A 19,968-nucleotide genomic window follows, 5' to 3' on the forward strand; every position below is an offset into this window, starting at 1 on the left:
TCCCACCGACTCGAGGCCGGGCACTGCACTCCCTGTGGTGGTTTGGAACGCGTGTGTGGAATTTGAAGTCGGTGGGGCGAACGGTCCTCGAGTTACGCACGCACGCACGCACGCACGCACGCACGCACGCACGCACGCACGCAGAGACGTGGCGTATTTATAGTAGGATTTGAGAAGCATTTGAAAAAAAATTTAAAAAATAATTCAGGATTTCAATTCAAATATAACAAAAATAGCTGATCTACAAGCTCAAAAGGTGTCGCAATGCAACGCGTTTTGAGCTTGTCGATCAGTATGTAATGTGGCCCTCTGGAGTGAGTGAGGAAATATAGTGGCCCTCTCCATCATCAAAGTTGCCCACCCCTGAGCTAGTACACGTGCTAGTACATTCCAGGGACACAAAAGTTACAGATTGCAGCTTTAGCGGGAAATGAAGGAATGAAGAAAAGAAGGATGGTACAGGTGGAGGTGCAGAGGGAGGAGAAGGATGGTACAGATGGAGGTGCAGAGGGAGGAGAAGGATGGTACAGGTGGAGGTGCAGAGGGAGGAGAAGGATGGTACAGGTGGAGGTGCAGAGGGAGGAGAAGGATGGTACAGGTGGAGGTGCAGAGGGAGGAGAAGGATGGTACAGATGGAGGTGCAGAGGGAGGAGAAGGATGGTACAGGTGGAGGTGCAGAGGGAGGAGAAGGATGGTACAGGTGGAGGTGCAGAGGGAGGAGAAGGATGGTACAGGTGGAGGTGCAGAGGGAGGAGAAGGATGGTACAGGTGGAGGTGCAGAGGGAGGAGAAGGATGGTACAGGTGGAGGTGCAGAGGGAGGAAAGAAGGAGGTACAGGTGGAGGTGCAGAGGGAGGAAAGAAGGAGGTACAGGTGGAGGTGCAGAGGGAGGAGAAGGATGGTACAGGTGGAGGTGCAGAGGGAGGAGAAGGATGGTACAGATGGAGGTGCAGAGGGAGGAGAAGGATGGTACAGGTGGAGGTGCAGAGGGAGGAGAAGGATGGTACAGGTGGAGGTGCAGAGGGAGGAGAAGGATGGTACAGGTGGAGGTGCAGAGGGAGGAGAAGGATGGTACAGGTGGAGGTGCAGAGGGAGGAGAAGGATGGTACAGGTGGAGGTGCAGAGGGAGGAGAAGGATGGTACAGGTGGAGGTGCAGAGGGAGGAAAGAAGGAGGTACAGGTGGAGGTGCAGAGGGAGGAAAGAAGGAGGTACAGGTGGAGGTGCAGAGGGAGGAGAAGGATGGTACAGGTGGAGGTGCAGAGGGAGGAGAAGGATGGTACAGGTGGAGGTGCAGAGGGAGGAAAGAAGGAGGTACAGGTGGAGGTGCAGAGGGAGGAAAGAAGGAGGTACAGGTGGAGGTGCAGAGGGAGGAAATGAAGGATGGTACAGATGGAGGTGCAGAGGGAGGAAAGAAGGAGGTACAGGTGGAGGTGCAGAGGGAGGAAAGAAGGAGGTACAGGTGGAGGTGCAGAGGGAGGAAAGAAGGAGGTACAGGTGGAGGTGCAGAGGGAGGAAAGAAGGAGGTACAGGTGGAGGTGCAGAGGGAGGAAAGAAGGATGGTACAGATGGAGGTGCAGAGGGAGGAAAGAAGGAGGTACAGGTGGAGGTGCAGAGGGAGGAAAGAAGGATGGTACAGATGGAGGTGCAGAGGGAGGAAAGAAGGAGGTACAGGTGGAGGTGCAGAGGGAGGAAAGAAGGAGGTACAGGTGGAGGTGCAGAGGGAGGAAAGAAGGATGGTACAGATGGAGGTGCAGAGGGAGGAAAGAAGGAGGTACAGGTGGAGGTGCAGAGGGAGGAAATGAAGGATGGTACAGGTGGAGGTGCAGAGGGAGGAAAGAAGGAGGTACAGGTGGAGGTGCAGAGGGAGGAAAGAAGGAGGTACAGGTGGAGGTGCAGAGGGAGGAGAAGGATGGTACAGGTGGAGGTGCAGAGGGAGGAAATGAAGGATGGTACAGGTGGAGGTGCAGAGGGAGGAAAGAAGGAGGTACAGGTGGAGGTGCAGAGGGAGGAAAGAAGGAGGTACAGGTGGAGGTGCAGAGGGAGGAAAAGAAGGATGGTACAGATGGAGGTGCAGAGGGAGGAAAGAAGGAGGTACAGGTGGAGGTGCAGAGGGAGGAGAAGGATGGTACAGGTGGAGGTGCAGAGGGAGGAAAGAAGGAGGTACAGGTGGAGGTGCAGAGGGAGGAAAGAAGGAGGTACAGGTGGAGGTGCAGAGGGAGGAAATGAAGGATGGTACAGGTGGAGGTGCAGAGGGAGGAAAGAAGGAGGTACAGGTGGAGGTGCAGAGGGAGGAAAGAAGGAGGTACAGGTGGAGGTGCAGAGGGAGGAAAGAAGGAGGTACAGGTGGAGGTGCAGAGGGAGGAAAGAAGGAGGTACAGGTGGAGGTGCAGAGGGAGGAAAGAAGGATGGTACAGATGGAGGTGCAGAGGGAGGAAAGAAGGAGGTACAGGTGGAGGTGCAGAGGGAGGAAAGAAGGAGGTACAGGTGGAGGTGCAGAGGGAGGAAAGAAGGATGGTACAGATGGAGGTGCAGAGGGAGGAAAGAAGGAGGTACAGATGGAGGTGCAGAGGGAGGAAAGAAGGAGGTACAGGTGGAGGTGCAGAGGGAGGAAAGAAGGAGGTACAGGTGGAGGTGCAGAGGGAGGAAAGAAGGAGGTACAGGTGGAGGTGCAGAGGGAGGAAAGAAGGAGGTACAGGTGGAGGTGCAGAGGGAGGAAAGAAGGAGGTACAGGTGGAGGTGCAGAGGGAGGAAAGAAGGATGGTACAGATGGAGGTGCAGAGGGAGGAAAGAAGGAGGTACAGGTGGAGGTGCAGAGGGAGGAAAGAAGGAGGTACAGGTGGAGGTGCAGAGGGAGGAAAGAAGGAGGTACAGGTGGAGGTGCAGAGGGAGGAAAGAAGGATGGTACAGATGGAGGTGCAGAGGGAGGAAAGGCAGACTCACTTTGACTGAGCAGAAACAGAGGAGAGGGAGAGAAGAGGAGCTCTGCCTCTGGGGAGGAGAGGAGGAGAGCACGGCTCTGGTCCCGATCTGTGAGGACCCAGTGAGGGAGGAGAGGAGGAGAGGAGACCCAGTGAGGGAGGAGAGGAGGAGAGGAGACCCAGTGAGGGAGGAGAGGAAGAGAAGAGACCCAGTGAAGGAGAGGAGAGGAGACCCAGTGAGGGAGGAGAGGAAGAGACCCAGTGAAGGAGAGGAGAGGAGGAGAAGAGACCCAGTGAAGGAGAGAAGGAGAGGAGAGGAGACCCAGTGAGGGAGAGGAGAGGAAGAGACCCAGTGAAGGAGAGGAGAGGAGGAGAGGAGACCCAGTGAGGGAGGAGAGAAGGAGAGGAGAGGAGACCCAGTGAGGGAGAGGAGAGGAAGAGACCCAGTGAAGGAGAGGAGAGGAGACCCAGTGAGGAGGAGAGGAGGAGAGGAGAGGAGACCCAGTGAGGGAGAGGAGACCCAGTGAGGAGGAGAGGAGAGGAATAGACCCAGTGAGGGAGAGGAGAGGAGGAGACCCAGTGAAGGAGAGGAGGAGAGGAATAGACCCAGTGAGGGAGAGGAGACTCAGTGAGGGAGAGGAGAGGAGAGGAAGAGACCCAGTGAGGGAGAGGAGAGGAGGAGAGGAGACTCAGTGAGGGAGAGGAGAGGAGGAGAGGAGACCCAGTGAGGGAGAGGAGAGGAGACCCAGTGAGGGAGAGGAGAGGAGACTCAGTGCGGGAGAGGAGAGGAGAGGAGGAGACCCAGTGAAGGAGAGGAGAGGAGGAGAGGAGACCCAGTGAGGGAGAGGAGAGGAAGAGACCCAGTGAGGGAGAGGAGAGGAGGAGACCCAGTGAGGGAGAGGAGAGGAAGAGACCCAGTGAGGGAGAGGAGAGGAGACCCAGTGAGGGAGAGGAGGAGAGGAGAGGAAGAGACCCAGTGAGGGAGAGGAGGAGAGGAGAGGAAGAGACCCAGTGAGGGAGAGGAGAGGAGACCCAGTGAGGGAGAGGAGGAGAGGAGAGGAAGAGACCCAGTGAGGGAGAGGAGGAGAGGAGAGGAAGAGACCCAGTGAGGGAGAGGAGAGGAGACCCAGTGAGGGAGAGGAGAGGAAGAGACCCAGTGAGGGAGAGGAGAGGAAGAGACCCAGTGAGGGAGAGGAGAGGAAGAGACCCAGTGAGGGAGAGGAGGAGAGGAGAGGAAGAGACCCAGTGAGGGAGAGGAGAGGAGACCCAGTGAGGGAGAGGAGGAGAGGAGAGGAAGAGACCCAGTGAGGGAGAGGAGGAGAGGAGAGGAAGAGACCCAGTGAGGGAGAGGAGGAGAGGAGAGGAAGAGACCCAGTGAGGGAGAGGAGAGGAGACCCAGTGAGGGAGAGGAGGAGAGGAGAGGAAGAGACCCAGTGAGGGAGAGGAAGAGAGGAGAGGAAGAGACCCAGTGAGGGAGAGGAGAGGAGACCCAGTGAGGGAGAGGAGGAGAGGAGAGGAAGAGACCCAGTGAGGGAGAGGAGAGGAGACCCAGTGAGGGAGAGGAGGAGAGGAGAGGAAGAGACCCAGTGAGGGAGAGGAGGAGAGGAGAGGAAGAGACCCAGTGAGGGAGAGGAGGAGAGGAGAGGAAGAGACCCAGTGAGGGAGAGGAGAGGAGACCCAGTGAGGGAGAGGAGGAGAGGAGAGGAAGAGACCCAGTGAGGGAGAGGAAGAGACCCAGTGAGGGAGAGGAGGAGAGGAGAGGAAGAGACCCAGTGAGGGAGAGGAGAGGAGACCCAGTGAGGGAGAGGAGGAGAGGAGAGGAAGAGACCCAGTGAGGGAGAGGAGAGGAGACCCAGTGAGGGAGAGGAGACCCAGTGAGGGAGAGACCCAGTGAGGGAGAGGAGGAGAGGAGAGGAAGAGACCCAGTGAGAAGAGGAGACCCAGTGAGGGAGAGGAGGGGGGGCGTGTACTTACCAACAGTGGGCGTGTTGCTGGCGCTGAGCGAAGCGTTGGAGTTGGACGACAGCGACGAGGAGCTTTCCGCCCGGGCCAACGGCGCCGTGGGCGGAGGGCTGGCGTTGGCCATCTTGGGCGGGCTGAACGGTCGCACCTGATTGGATGGATTTCAGAGTCACTTCCTATTTGTGTTAATATTCGGCCTCATTGACGTTATCAAAAGGATATTACATGTTGTCTGGTAGAGAGTAGACCTTATTCCTTTTCAGGAAAGAGAAAATAAATACATAACCGGTTCCAGTGGTTATTATTATTATTTAGTTACAAAGCTCTTTGGTTCAATAACTATAACATTCACAGATGCTTAACCACTTTCAACCTGGCATCCCTATTTTGGCAAATTTGTCAAAAGAATTATACAACTTTTTTTTCCTCCAACAATATATATTTTTTTAAAAGCGAGTCTCATGTGAGCTCGTGGATCGGCTGTTTTCTCTCCAAGCAGCAAAATATAAAAAAATAAAAAATAAATAAAAAGAAAATATAAAGATTAAATAATAAGACATATACATTAGGTGATTAGGGCATTCACTTCTAGTCATTTTTACTAGTTGCCTAGTTTACTAGTCGACTAGTTGTTTAACTACCTATTATGTGAGAAACAAATAATATATATATATATATTCTTTTTTGGAAATAAATATTTGTACATTAAAAAACTGTGTACATTGGTGACTATAACTATAATCTACCTGATCTTGAGGCCTACAAAATTCTTATCAACAAGGTCAACTAGTGGATTTACTAGTCGACTAGTTGAATAGTCGACTAGTTGCTTAAAGCCCTAATATACATGAAGGTGACGGACGGTGTGGCACTTACAATCTCCGTGATGCCGGTGAGTTTGGCGGTGGTGGGGATTTTGGGTCTCGAGGAGGGTCGTGGCGGAGGCACCAGGGCTCCGGCGGTCAGAGGGGTGGTGGGTCGGTTGGGGGCGGCTGGCACTAGTAGTATGGACAAAACACAGTCTGGTCAGAGGGGTGGTGGGTCGGTTGGGGGCGGCTGGCACTAGTAGTATGGACAAAACACAGTCTGGTCAGAGGGGTGGTGGGTCGGTTGGGGGCGGCTGGCACTAGTAGTATGGACAAAACACAGTCTGGTCAGAGGGGTGGTGGGTCGGTTGGGGGCGGCTGGCACTAGTAGTATGGACAAAACACAGTCTGGTCAGAGGGGTGGTGGGTCGGTTGGGGGCGGCTGGCACTAGTAGTATGGACAAAACACAGTCTGGTCAGAGGGGTGGTGGGTCGGTTGGAGGCGGCTGGCACTAGTAGTATGGACAAAACACAGTCTGGTCAGAGGGGTGGTGGGTCGGTTGGGGGCGGCTGACACTAGTAGTATGGACAAAACACAGTCTGGTCAGAGAGAGGTGGGTCGGTTGGGGGCGGCTGGCACTAGTAGTATGGACAAAACACAGTCTGGTCAGAGAGAGGTGGGTCGGTTGGGGGCGGCTGGCACTAGTAGTATGGACAAAACACAGTCTGGTCAGAGGGGTGGTGGGTCGGTTGGGGGCGGCTGGCACTATTAGTATGGACAAAACACAGTCTGGTTAGAGGGGTGGTGGGTCGGTTGGGGGCGGCTGGCACTAGTAGTATGGACAAAACACAGTCTGGTCAGAGGGGTGGTGGGTCGGTTGGGGGCGGCTGGCACTAGTAGTATGGACAAAACACAGTCTGGTCAGAGGGGTGGTGGGTCGGTTGGGGGCGGCTGGCACTAGTAGTATGGACAAAACACAGTCTGGTCAGAGGGGTGGTGGGTCGGTTGGGGGCGGCTGGCACTAGTATGGACAAAACACAGTCTGGTCAGACATACGTCAAAACAATGAGTCTACCCCAGGGTAGGTACCCTCACAAAAAAACATGCAGTAATCCTGGTCTCTAAACTGCCTCCCCCTGGCCAGCCGGGGCGCCTGATGGGGGGGGGGAAAGGAACTGGTTGGAATAATGTGTTCCTTCCACGCGCTACTTCCAACCAGGGAAACTCCCCCCCTGTCAAGTGAAAAGAAGCAGCTTGGGACTCCTCATGCATAGAAGGAAGCATGAGGTCAGTCCGTTGCTCTCCCCAGGTTGGCAGAGGGAGAGTAGAGCCCAGGATTACATTAGATAATTGACACTGGGTGAAAAAATGGGTTACAAAATCTAGCAAAAATGTAAGTACGAGAATAGCCGACCTTGTAGGTCGACTAATTTTGACATGAGACAAAGTATAAATCGGCCTTAAAATGGTTTTATCTGAATGAAAACCATCACTACATGTTACAACAGTTACAATAAGAATTTCCAATAAGTGCAAAGAAAGCGATCATGCATTAAAAGGAACCTTTGCCGATTCACTTCGTCGTTTCGCGTCGAGTGTAAGCTATACACACTCGACGACGCGAAATCGACGAATCATTTCGTGACGTTAACATTGCGTTGAGAAATATGCAGAAGTCATAGTATTTTTGCCACACGATATTAGTGATCAGCACAATGGGATTTAGATTGTAAATCAGCAATGTTCCCCTTTTAGTTCTCAAACATTTCCCTTTTAGTTCAACAAACCAATCAAAAACAATCAAAAACAATCAAAGAAGAACATTCCAAAGAAAAGAAAATAACACTCTTATGCAAACAAATTGGCAAACCAAAAGATGACACACATGCCTCTCAGAAAACTGAAATAAATAAACAAAACAAAAAAAGAACACAACAAACAAGACAGTTCTATAATCAAAAGTATAAAAAGAATAACTAAATAAATTAACAATAAATTAATAGATACAGATAAAAAAAAGCAAAAAAAAAAGAAAGAAAGAAAGAAAGAAAATCTCAAGCAAAAAAACAACAGCAAACACAAGAAAAACCTAGAGTAGCACAAAACACCAAGTCAAAACACTTGCAGCAAAGATGACGATGTTACCATGTTGCATTTGGCTCGCTGGAGACAATCTCCTATAGGAGGATGCCTCCGAGACACAGGGGGCGCCGTCTCCTTCTCCGTCGCCACCGTGGCCTACTGCGTCGTCGTCGTTGTAGGGGTCAGCAGGGTCGTCGGAGAAGAAGCGGGTCGACCTGCCACTAGTGGCGTCGTTGGCGTTTCCGAGCTGGCCCGGCAGCGAGCACTGACGCCGAGACGGGCCAAAGTTATCGCTGAAGGCGATCCACTGGCTCTGGGTCCACGACAGCGTCGAGAGAGCGTCCACGCTCCTGGGAGGGCCGCTGTCGGGGGGTGGGAGCGGGAGCGGCTCGGCGGTGGCGGCGGTGGGGCGGGTGATGATGGGGGCGCTCTGGGCCCGGGCCGCGGTGGGCCGCAGTAACTCAAAGGCGATTTCGGGAGAGTCCCAGGGAGACGACGAGGGTGAGGCCAGAGAGGAGATGTCTTTGGACTGCTGGGTTACTACAGTTAAGGGTCGGGACTCTTGTGGAGGAGATGCCACCTCAGCTGAGGGGTGGCGTAGTAGGGGGTGAGGGTGGGTAGGGGGTGGTATGGGGGTAGAGCAGAGTACCATCACAAAAGGAAAGTAAGTAAGGCCGAAAGATTTAGTAAAACAGCTCCCAAGAATTTATACAAATGTCCGCTTGCACAATGAAGACCTAGATTCCTAGACCAGGAAATGTGTCTCGTTTACCCAGGCTTTGAGCTTGGGCTTTGGAGCCGAATGTAAATGAAAATAAAAGCCTGGGTACCGAAGCTAGCCATTGAGTCAACCATCGGCAACCCTATAGCCTGCTTGCTATTCGTAACAGGCCAACGTTAAGGCACAAAAGTAGCCAATCTACAAGCTCACAACCTGTCGCAATGTGACACGTTCTGAGTTTGCCGAGTACAGAGCCATGTGGGGCTCCTACTGTTTATTATACAGTAGGATTTGAGTGGGTCAGTAGTGTTAGGATCAGGCCATGACAAGAATGCCATGCAATGTATTCATAATCAAATCTCAAATAAAAACTTTACAAAAATCTAACAGCAATTAAAACGGTGAGGGTTAATTTGCAATACATTATAATTTTTTGGGGGTCAAATTTCATGCTGAAAAAGCGATTTTCCGTTGGGTGTTAACCGAATGGAGAGCGAGCGAGCGAGCACACACACACACACACACACACACACACACACACACACACACACACACACACACACACACACACACACACACACACACACACACACACACACACACACACACACACACACACACACACACACACACACACACACACACACACACACACACACACACACACACACACACACACACACACACACACACACTCTTTTACCTGGGGCCTGCTGTGGCAATAAGACTTCTAAGTCACTCCTTAGAAGAGACGGTGACGCAGGGATTGGTAGGAAAATAGACGCAAGGTCTGACATGGGGGGGCAGGTGGAAGAGAGAACCACAATAACATGGAATAAACAGTCAAACCTGGTGTCTAGTGCCAACAATATCCTATCTACGAGCTTGTGAGCTTGTAGATAGATACAGTTGGGTGCCACCGATATTGTCCCTTATCATTTGACCCATTTAAATCCTTCTAAATCCTCCAGTTTTCTGAAATAAATATTTTCACGATTTTTCAAAAATAGCAGACCTACAAGCTCGTAGCGCGCCACTTGGTGGCGCGCTATGAGCTTGTAGATCTGCTATTTTTCAATAGCTAAATTATAACAATGTTTAAAACACCAAAAGGGGTTCCCGCCCAAAATGGGTTAATTGTCCTTTTGCGCAGATCACGCAAACCTCAGCAAAAAGAAAAGGACAATATCGATGGCCTCCAACTGTACGAGCTTGTGAGCTTGTAGATAGATACAGTAAGCTATTTTCAGCACGTGACACCATCTTGCTAAAGGGTATACAAGCTAAATGACACACATTACAGCAAATAAAACAAAACTCAAAAAAGCGAAATTAAAGTATAAACAAAAGAATACAGTGAAATAAAACATGGATAAACAAACAAAAAAGTCCAAAATAGTAGAATATAAATCGGGCAACAAACTGTAAAAAATAATTATTTTAACAAGCGGTGTTTCTAATGAGAAAGCTCCCTGAACAGCAGATTAGCTTCTTCGCCGCCTAGAATAGCTCAATGTGTCATGAGTGTGTTAACCCATTTTGACCTGAGGACGATTCTACAAAATGTCTTCTAAATCCTGACAGTTTTCTTCGAAAAACCTCATGTTTCTATGGCAGTAGTTCTCAAACATTTTCATCTCAAGGACCCCCAGAAATATATGTAATTGGCCGCCGACCCCGCCATCTGAAAATATGTTGTTCCAGGAACACCCCAGAAGCCCAGAATAGAAGCAAAGATATGAGTTAAAAACGTTCACTCTGAAAGAATATATATTCAAAGATTTGAGTTAAAAACTTTGGCTCTGAAAGAATATATATTCAAAGACAAAAATGCCGCGCTACGAGCTTGTAGATCTGCTATTTTTCAATAGCTAAAGTAGAACAGAATGCTTAAAACACCAAAAGGGGTTCCCGCCCAGTATGGGTTAAGAGCATGCTAATACACAGCGCAATCCTCAGTGCTCGTTTCACTCCCCCCAAAGTCCATTCCTCGTTTTCACTCCCCCCAAAGTCCATTCCTCGTTTTCACTCCCCCCAAAGTCCATTCCTCGACACTTTCGGAGTTAAACTAACACTCAGGGCTTTCACTGTGTACATCCACACCCACGTTGCCAGGTCTGCTTAGAATACGCTGACTTTGGGGCTTGTTTTCATTGTTTGTTAAGTTGCTTGTAAATGTTGGTAGTTGCTGGGTGCGTTGTTGTTTTTATTGGACAATAATTGTTTAATTATTGTTTAGACCAGTGGTTCTTCTCAAAGATTTTCATGTCAAGGATCCCCCAAATAAAAATGTATTTGTCCGCGGACCCCCCCCCCCATGTGAAAATGCCAGGGACCCCCCGTTTCAAAACTATTCCAATTTTGTGCGCCACATTGATTCGTGTTGTAGATCCTCGATTTTCAAATAGCGGATGTATTTTATTAATAGTTTTTTTTTACATGCTTAAGGTGGCCTATAGTCACTTCTTTTCGGGCTCATTATTTCCACAGACATTGCTTATTTCTCTCACAAACTCGGGCAACAACCACTGCTCCAGTCCACACTGTACACACAGGGAGATTTAACAGGCCCTAAGCAGGGCCTTAAGTCCCGGGCCGGCGTATGGTAATCGGGGTACTTTGCGCTGCTCTTTTGGCTTCTAAGCCGGGACCTTTGACAGTAACGAGATACTGTTTGACAACATTACGTGCCAGTGGGCCTTATAGCCGGCCCTCTGACCCCGGACGAGGTGCCAATTAACTGTGGATTACGCTTAGCCCAGGCAATGGGTCAGTGCTAACGTCACTCCCTTTAAACGCCATGAGAGGCCATGAGAATCACACCGTCAATCGAAACAACGTTGCAGAAATCTCGCACCGCGGGCAAAGCACCGGGCCGTTTTCATGATGCTTGTTTTATGATCGTGTACAGCACTTCGGTTGACCTTCTGGTCTTTGTAAATGTGCTCTATAAATAAAAGTTTGATTTGATTTGATTTGATGAGACTGCCTATGAAAAAAAAAGAAGAAAAAAAAAGGAAAAAAAAGTCTGGAGTTGGAATTAAACACATGAACCATTATTCTGGACATGTCAAAATACCCAAACATTGGCCGTTTTCAGCAGAGGTTTTGTGTAGACTAGAGGGAACAAAAAGGAAGCGGTCTAGTACAGATCCCGGGGGGACTGTACTTTATTGTTGCTAATGACTTATGGGTCTGAGAGGCTAAATCTTATCAAATAGTGGTCCGTGGCTCAAATGCTGAATAAATAATGGGCATCAAGGCAGGCCTTGATGTTGAAAAGGGTTGAAACCCTCTGTGACAGGCAGGCAGATAGATAGATTGAAATGGTTCAGAATGAGATAGAACAGTGTGTTGGTAGCAGGGGTCAGCTCTTTGATCTGCCACTGACCTGAGACTAAACGCTTCCAAGCCAGCGACTGTGGACAATACAAGGACTAGTCAAGGTGCGTGAGTAGACTTAAATGATTGCAATTATTGTCTCAGCGATTATTCTATTGATTACTAGGCATGTCACAATTATTACATAATCGTCAACCCGTAATCGCAATTATTATTTGAGATAATCACAATTGTGTTTGCATAATCGTCAAAAAAGATCTACAAGCTTACGTGTCACGCGTTGTAGGCTTGTAGTTCAGCTATTTTTGCTACTTTTGTTATAAAGTATAACATTTTTAAATATGTCAGTAATTTCTTGTTACTTGTCATATCTTCCCTGAGCGATAAGATAATGTCATAAAGGTCATTATAAGTTGTCATACATTATTATACACATTTTTTAACGAGCGTCATGCAGCCTCATAAATGCATTATAATGCATTATAGACGAGACCTTTAAGTAAAGTGATACTGAATCGGTCGCACTGCCACGGCCCTCGTCTTGTAACCATGGGTCTCAGTGGCCAAAGAGAGTGATTCAGAACATCAGTGTGATTATCCATGGTTAAATAAAGCAATATTACACAGAGAGGGTTGGTTTAACGTCATTAATGACTGCATTAATGACTGCATTAATGACTGCATTAATGACGTTAAACCACCCCCTCGAGTGTAATATTGCAATTATACAACAGTTACCCTTAAAACTAAGAAAATCGATGAAAAGAATATATTTTTTAATGACAGATGTAGTCACTACGACCACAAATGTCCCAAGAAACTAGCTAGCCTAGCCACGAGTTTGCTGCGCTCCGGGAGAACAGAGCAGCTGAATTTTTTTTTGTTGATTAGGTGTGGAGTGGTGCTCGTTTGAACCACGCCTCGAAGGCTGTTTCAACCAATCAGATTGCTTCCTCGAAACGACCTGTTGTATAATAAAGGTTACATATGTGTGTGTACATAAGAGTTTAACGTTTAATGTCCACTGGAGGAAAGAGGGAGTTAGCCCCACAAGACTATTATTATTATTATTACTCCCCTGAACCAATGGACACGTTAGGATTTCACACAAGAGTTTTACTTGAGCAATGGAATGAAAAAGGAGGAATGAATGAAATGAGATGAAAGTAATGCTTGGTTTTCTAGTCTGTCCCGCAGTGGAGAATAGCAGATCTACAAGCTTGTAGATCTGCTAAATAAGGCTTTGATAGGGAATTATTAACAATGTGGATGTTTTTGCTTTGAAATGGTGAGACGGCAATGGATGCAAAGCAACAGTGAACGGGAGCCAGTGTTTACCTGTTGATGGAGACACAGAGGCTGAAGAGCCTGCCAGGGTGGAGGGCCCGAAGGGATCCAAGGAGAGCAGGTCATTGTTGCTCAGCTTGCTGTAGAGACACAGAGACAGAGAATTAAATCAGCTGAAAACAGTAGGGGATTTATCTTTGCGAGCTCTATCATTTTTTTGTTTCTTTCCAGAAACAGGCAGGGGGAGAAAGGAAGGAGACAGGGGGAGCAAGGAAGGAGACAGGGGGTATCTACATATTATTTACACATAGCATATCCATCCGTTATAGTACAGTGGGGTCCCATATCTTTCTTCCTCAATCTCAAAATGGTCTCTATGGGTCCCCAGAGGTACCTCTGTTAGACACACCCACAGACACACCCCCAGATTCTCAGCCACACCCACAGGTTTATTTTGATATGTGGAGTGGGTGGCTTCAATATAGATATGTGAATGAATGAATCAAAACTATGTTAAAGCAATATAAGCCCCAAAGAAGGCAACAACAACACAATACTGCAGGCACTGTAAATGACCGAAAAGAAGTATGAAGCAGTAAAAAAACCTATCCTGAGAAAGAAAGAAAGAAAGATAGATGAGCACCTTGTTTTTTCCTTAAGTCGTTATACATAGACGCCCTAAAGGTCTTCCAGGAGTGTGACAAATAAACAAATAAGTTGGCAAATATTTCACATCAAAATGTTAATTTGGTGATGCCTTATTCATACATGTGGGCGATTTTATTCGTGCAGAAAAGTCGATTCTGTGTGTACCGTATAATGTACTCATAAGAGAGACAACAGTTTAACCCATTCTGACCTGAGATCAGATTCTAAAAATGTCTTCTACATCCTGACAGTTTTCTGAAAAAGCTATGTTTCTATGTCAGTGGTTCTTCGATTTTTCAAAAATAGCAGACCTACAAGCTTGTAGCGCGCCACTCGGTGGCGTGCTATGAGCTTGTAGATCTGCTATTTTTCAATAGCTAAAGCATAACATAATGCTGGGGCGGCGGTGGCTCAGGGGTAGAGTGGCTGGATGGCAACCGCAAGGTTGCCAGTCCGAACCTGGGCTCCCCCAGAGTTAGTGTCGAAGTGTCCTTGAGCAAGACACTGAACCCCTAATTGCTCCTGATGTGCAGGTTGGTGCCTTGCATGGTTTCCTCCGGCATCGGTGTATGAATGTGTGTGTGAATGGGTGAATGTAATGCACAATCTATGTAAAGCGCCTTGGATAAAGGCACTATATAAATGCACCATTTACCATTTATAATGCTAACACCAAAAGGGGTTCCCGCCCAAAATGGGTTAATATAATGTGAATCCATTGCTCCCGGTGTGTTATGAACAGTTAAGGTCGCTGCACACAGAGCGCGTTTTTCAGATTTTTAGCTGCGTTTCTCCATCGGTTTTCCGAAAACCGCGTCCAGTGTGCAACGGCCTTTACAGTATGATTTTGGCTCTAATACTTACTCATTAAAAGAACCCATTCTGGGTTTGGCCAGCTCGTCACCTATAGGGTGAGAAACAAACTATTAGCTTATTTTAATGACACAGACATACATTAATTATGAAGACGTGTCACATGGAAATACTAGTTGTCATCTTACAAGTCTTTAAGAAGCAATAGCCCATCATAGTGATCAGTAAAAATAAAATAAAATCACCAGCAAGAAAATGTTAAGTTAGAATTTTGACAGCTTTATTGCTCATGGCTTTTCGGTAGTATTCCTCAACGTCCCATCAACATTTCATTGGCACATATAATACTTTATTACTTGTATGAGTCAGTGACAGATAAAATGGGTGAATCTTGAATCAGTTTGTAGGCTTAATTTGCATTTAGTGCGTCGGAAAACACTGAAGAAGACAAGAGACATAACAAGGAAACCAGTCAAAAGTTTCCGATTGACACTAAAAGAATAAAGATTGGGTTTGGAGTTTGGACCACGGTATTCCAACAACACAAGTCTTTCTGCTAGTCTAGTCTTTTAGCCATTGCTGGATGCTGTCTATGTTAACCCATTTAGATCTGAGCTCGATTCTTCAAAATAGTGACAATTTTCGGAGAAACCCATGCTTCTATGTCAGTGGTTCTCAAACATTTTCATGTCAAGGACCCGCAAAAATATATGTAATTGGTGGTGGCGACCCCCATCTGAAAATATGTTGTTCCAGGGACCTCCCAGAAGCAAATATTTGAGTTGAAAACGTTCGCTCTGAATATATATTCAAAGGTTTGCGCCACATTTTCAAAAAAATAGCAGACCTACAAGTTCATAGCGCGGCACTCGGTGCCGCGCTATGAACTTGTAGATCTGCTATTTTTCAATAGCTAAAGTATAACATAATGCTTTAAAAGGGGTTCCCGCCCAAAATGGGTTAATGGATGCGTGCTTGCACTGGGGCTTCATGGCGTAAACAGAGTTAGAGTGCTTCTGTTGAGTCATTGTTGGCCGACAGTGACTCCAAAAGTATGAAAACATACGAAAAAAGGAAGCTACATTTCCAGCTCTGTAGTTGAAAGCACATCGCCCGTTGGCAGCCCTAACCTAGCCTTCAGCATTCAGTGTTCCTTTCTTTTAGAAGGTGCATTGTTGAACTCCCAATGCTTTATAGCGCCATTACAAATAAATATCTTATTTATTTGTATTTCATATATTTTCATACTTTTGGGCAGGTTTTCACTAACATCCCCCCCGTTGTTCATTCATTAGTCGTTGCATATCACATTGTATTTAGATTTGGTTTTCATCACATAATTAGGTTATATAGTATATCCAAGGATTATTTGTCAAAAGTCACATACAGTACAGTAGGCTACTGTACAGCAGTGATTATGAAATGTTTTCATTTCGAGGACCCCTCTTTTTACTACCCATTAGGGCCACAAACCCCCATGACACTCTGTTAGCAATCACTTAGCTGGGGGATCGCCTGGAACCCCCTCAAGGACCCCCGGGGGTCCCCAAACCCCCACTTTGAGAACCACTGCAGTGCAGAATAATTAACTGCTATGTTCCACGTGGCAGCAGCCATTCCGTCTCAGCCACTTGAATGTGTTCACACTAACCTTTCACACTAACCAGAATCACAGAGAAATATCTAGCCTCAGCCAAACCCTGTCTCATCATTTAAAGCAGACTCAAGAGCCATTCTTTTTTAATAAAGCATACTTCAATTAAAGCTGCTATAAGCAATATTATGTCAAAATTTGAATAATCTTTTTTTCTTCTTTTTGTATTCAGACAGCCAGCAATGAGTAACATGCTCCCCCAAAAAATGTAGTCTCTGTGACACATCTAGGGGCCACAATCTGCATTCAAAGATTTTCCTAGAAGCTTTGTCATTGGTTGAAAAAAAACCCGGTCGAAATGACCAATCAGGAAGTGGACAGGCAAATCGACCAATGGCAAAGCTTCTAGGAAAATCTTTGAATGCAGATTGTGGCCCCTAGATGTGTCACAGAGACTAAATTCTTTTTGCGAGTGTTTTACCCATTGCTGTCTGTCTGAATACCAAAAAAATAAAAAATAAAAAAGGTCATTACAATTTTGACATATTGCTTATAGCAGCTTTAACCCTCTCATTTTAGCAGCTTAAATGTTGTCCACTTATATCATGCCTCCTATGTCCTCATGTCCACCACACCACCAACCTCTGGCCTCATTTCTTTGCGCTTTATGCACTTGAATCATTATTATTGTTTGATTATTTATTTCTTATTGTCTCCCTTATTTAATGCGTAATGATTTTTCGCTCGTCTCCGTCAAACACTTTGTGACAGACATGTTTGTCATTTTGACATGAGAGCAGTAAGAAGACCCAACTCAATAACCGGACAAAATAATGTCTGTTGGCGTAAGAACTACGCAACGCAACACACAAACTTTCAACATCAGGTTTTGGAACTATAGTTCTGAGAAGTTCTCAGAACAGAAGTTCGGAAGGACGTCAATTTGTCGTTAGTTGTATCACCTCTCGTTCCGAAGAAAGGTTTGGACGTCGGAATGAGTATGTATTGCGCTTTAAACCCTGTGTACTTTGACTGGGGTCCCCCAGGGCTCTCTAGTAGGCCCCCTCCTTGTTTCCCTGACTACACCAAATCTCTATGTTGAAAACTTCCGCATTGTGAGCTTGTAAATCTACTATTTTTGGCAAATGTTCACCCAATATAGCGATGCTAGGGTTCATGTGGTTAAGCCTGATTTAGACTTTGTTGCGCGCCGATCAATAGCAGATCTACAAGCTCACAACGCATTTGTGTTTGGTATTTGACACCGTTTACAGCAGGAGAACAAAATATCAGAAGTTGTGAAATAGCCGTTAGGAGGCTGTGTCCACCAAGGTGATTTTTTTTTCCCCACTCAGAAATGTGAGCGTGTGCGTAGTTACGCCACGCTGGAAACACCAGCAGTGACCGAGCATCTGTTTTATGCTGCGCGTTCACATCTGGCTTTTTCTCTGGACACCCAAAGTTGAAATATCGTCACCTTAAAATAATATCCCCAAGTCTTTTTATTTATGAAATTTTAATTTAACATTTTATATCTTATCGTTGCCATCGGGCAGAAACCTCTTATATATTTGATCATACTACAGCGTCACACAAAAGCATCAAAAGCAGAAGATCCACAAGCTCGGAACTCGGAGCTTGTGGATCTGCCACAGTGTCATTGTCTTTGATCCTGAAATGTAACAGTTTTGGACACAGGAGGTTTCCACAGCACAGAGACGATATATTCTACATTTGGTTCAGTTTATGACATTTATTGTTTTTTATTTTTACCAGAACATATTGATATATGCCAGGGATGTCCCAATCACTTTTTTTTTAAATCCCCATCCGATTCCGATTTTGAGTATCTGCCGATGCCGATTTTTCCTGATCCGATATTTATATTTTTATAGAACACTTATGCCATATCACAATAGTACAATATCCAAAATCACAGACGATATCCAGTCTAATATCATGATATGGATATAATATTGTTACTAAGGATGTCCAGATCACGTTTTTTTAGCTCCCGATTCGATTCCGATCATTTTGAAAATGACGTGATCGGCCCTGATTTTCGATCACGCAATCGGATCGGGACAACCCTAAAATATATGCCATTATTCGAAGACGATATTTCAACTCCGGACGACTTGCGTTTTCAGCTGGTGGGGAAAAACAACCAACAACACGTTTGTGGACACTGGGCCTTATAGCTTGTTGTTAGCAGGTTGTATAGCATCATATAGTGGCAGGTTCTGTGATGACGGGGATAATGGCGTGATTGGTAGAGTGACAGACAGCTGTGGGTGAGAGCAGAAGATAATATCTGCTACTCACCTGCTGCTACCTGAGCCTTAGGGCTTAGTGATGATACTGATGACACCCCTACGCATGTGTAGAGTATATATCTATTAGTGATGATACTGCTGACACCCCTACGCATGTGTAGAGTATATATATATATATATCTATTAGTGATGATACTGCTGACACCCCTACGCATGTGTAGAGTATATATATATATATATATCTATTAGTGATGATACTGCTGACACCCCTACGCATGTGTAGAGTATATATATATATATATCTATTAGTGATGATACTGCTGACACCCCTACGCATGTGTAGAGTATATATATATATATATCTATTAGTGATGATACTGCTGACACCCCTACGCATGTGTAGAGTATATATATATATATATATATCTATTAGTGATGATACTGCTGACACCCCTACGCATGTGTAGAGTATATATCTATTAGTGATGATACTGATGACACCCCTACGCATGTGTAGAGTATATATCTATTAGTGATGATACTGATGACACCCCTACGCATGTGTAGAGTATATATCTATTAGTGATGATACTGATGACACCCCTACGCATGTGTAGAGTATATATATATATCTATTAGTGATGATACTGCTGACACCCCTACGCATGTGTAGAGTATATATATATATATCTATTAGTGATGATACCGCTGACACCCCTACGCATGTGTAGAGTATATATATCTATTAGTGATGATACTGCTGACACCCCTACGCATGTGTAGAGTATATGATTGTATATGATTGATTGATCAATGTCAACACCTTTCATTCATCAACTTAGACTCTATCAGGGTGTTTCAGTGTCAAATATTACACTATTACATGAAATAAAGTAAAAAAAGGTTTTGTTGAAATACGTGTAGATAATCGGTACATTGTAGTGTTTGTTCTATGAAATCAAAGAGGGTAGGAGCGCACACCAAGAGTAGGGAGGTGCTGACCACGGGAGAGAAACTTTAAAATGGAAAGGAGAGGTCGCACAACTCGTAGTACCGATGCCAAAAAACGTTTCGGCAAGGAAGGCAACTCGTTTGCCGAAACGTTGGTAAATAAAACATAGCATCGCTACTGCGAGTTGTGCGACCTCTCCTTTCCATTTTAGTGTTTGTTCTATAAAATAAAACAACGGACATCAATACAAAGGCTCAAATAATAACAGTTTCAGTCGTTATAGCAATGTGTATTCCTGACTTTGGGTGTGTAGTGTTAAGGCTCATTCATAGTCTGGATTTTCGGTGGTGAGGTGACCACCGCTCCGGTGGTGAGGTGACCACCGCTCCAGTGGTGAGGTGACCACCGCTCCGGTGGTGAGGTGACCACCGCTCCGGTGGTGAGGTGACCACCGCTCCGGTGGTGAGGTGACCACCGGAGCTGAAATAACGTTGAGCGGTGGTGAGTAAAAACAGAGAGAAGGGCTGTGGCGGTGGTTTTCTCTTCACCGCGGCTCGTGACGTCAT

General features: G+C 46.4%; 1 protein-coding gene across 2 annotated transcripts in view; it reads right to left on the reverse strand.

The window, feature by feature from the left end:
* Nucleotides 1-19,968, reverse strand: part of fcho2 (FCH and mu domain containing endocytic adaptor 2) — a 111,035-nt gene that overhangs the window by 12,004 nt on the left and 79,063 nt on the right. For both annotated transcript variants that reach the window (XM_079525195.1, XM_079525194.1), the window contains exons 16-19: nucleotides 14,632-14,671; nucleotides 13,171-13,259; nucleotides 5,757-5,878; nucleotides 4,893-5,028 (exon numbers count right to left, since the gene is read on the reverse strand). In XM_079525195.1, the coding sequence (XP_079381321.1) occupies nucleotides 4,893-5,028; nucleotides 5,757-5,878; nucleotides 13,171-13,259; nucleotides 14,632-14,671 (387 nt within the window). The remainder of the gene's footprint in view (nucleotides 1-4,892; nucleotides 5,029-5,756; nucleotides 5,879-13,170; nucleotides 13,260-14,631; nucleotides 14,672-19,968) is intronic.

The sequence above is a fragment of the Electrona antarctica genome, assembly GCF_951216825.1.
Source record: "Electrona antarctica genome assembly, chromosome: 16".
NCBI lineage: Eukaryota > Metazoa > Chordata > Actinopteri > Myctophiformes > Myctophidae > Electrona > Electrona antarctica.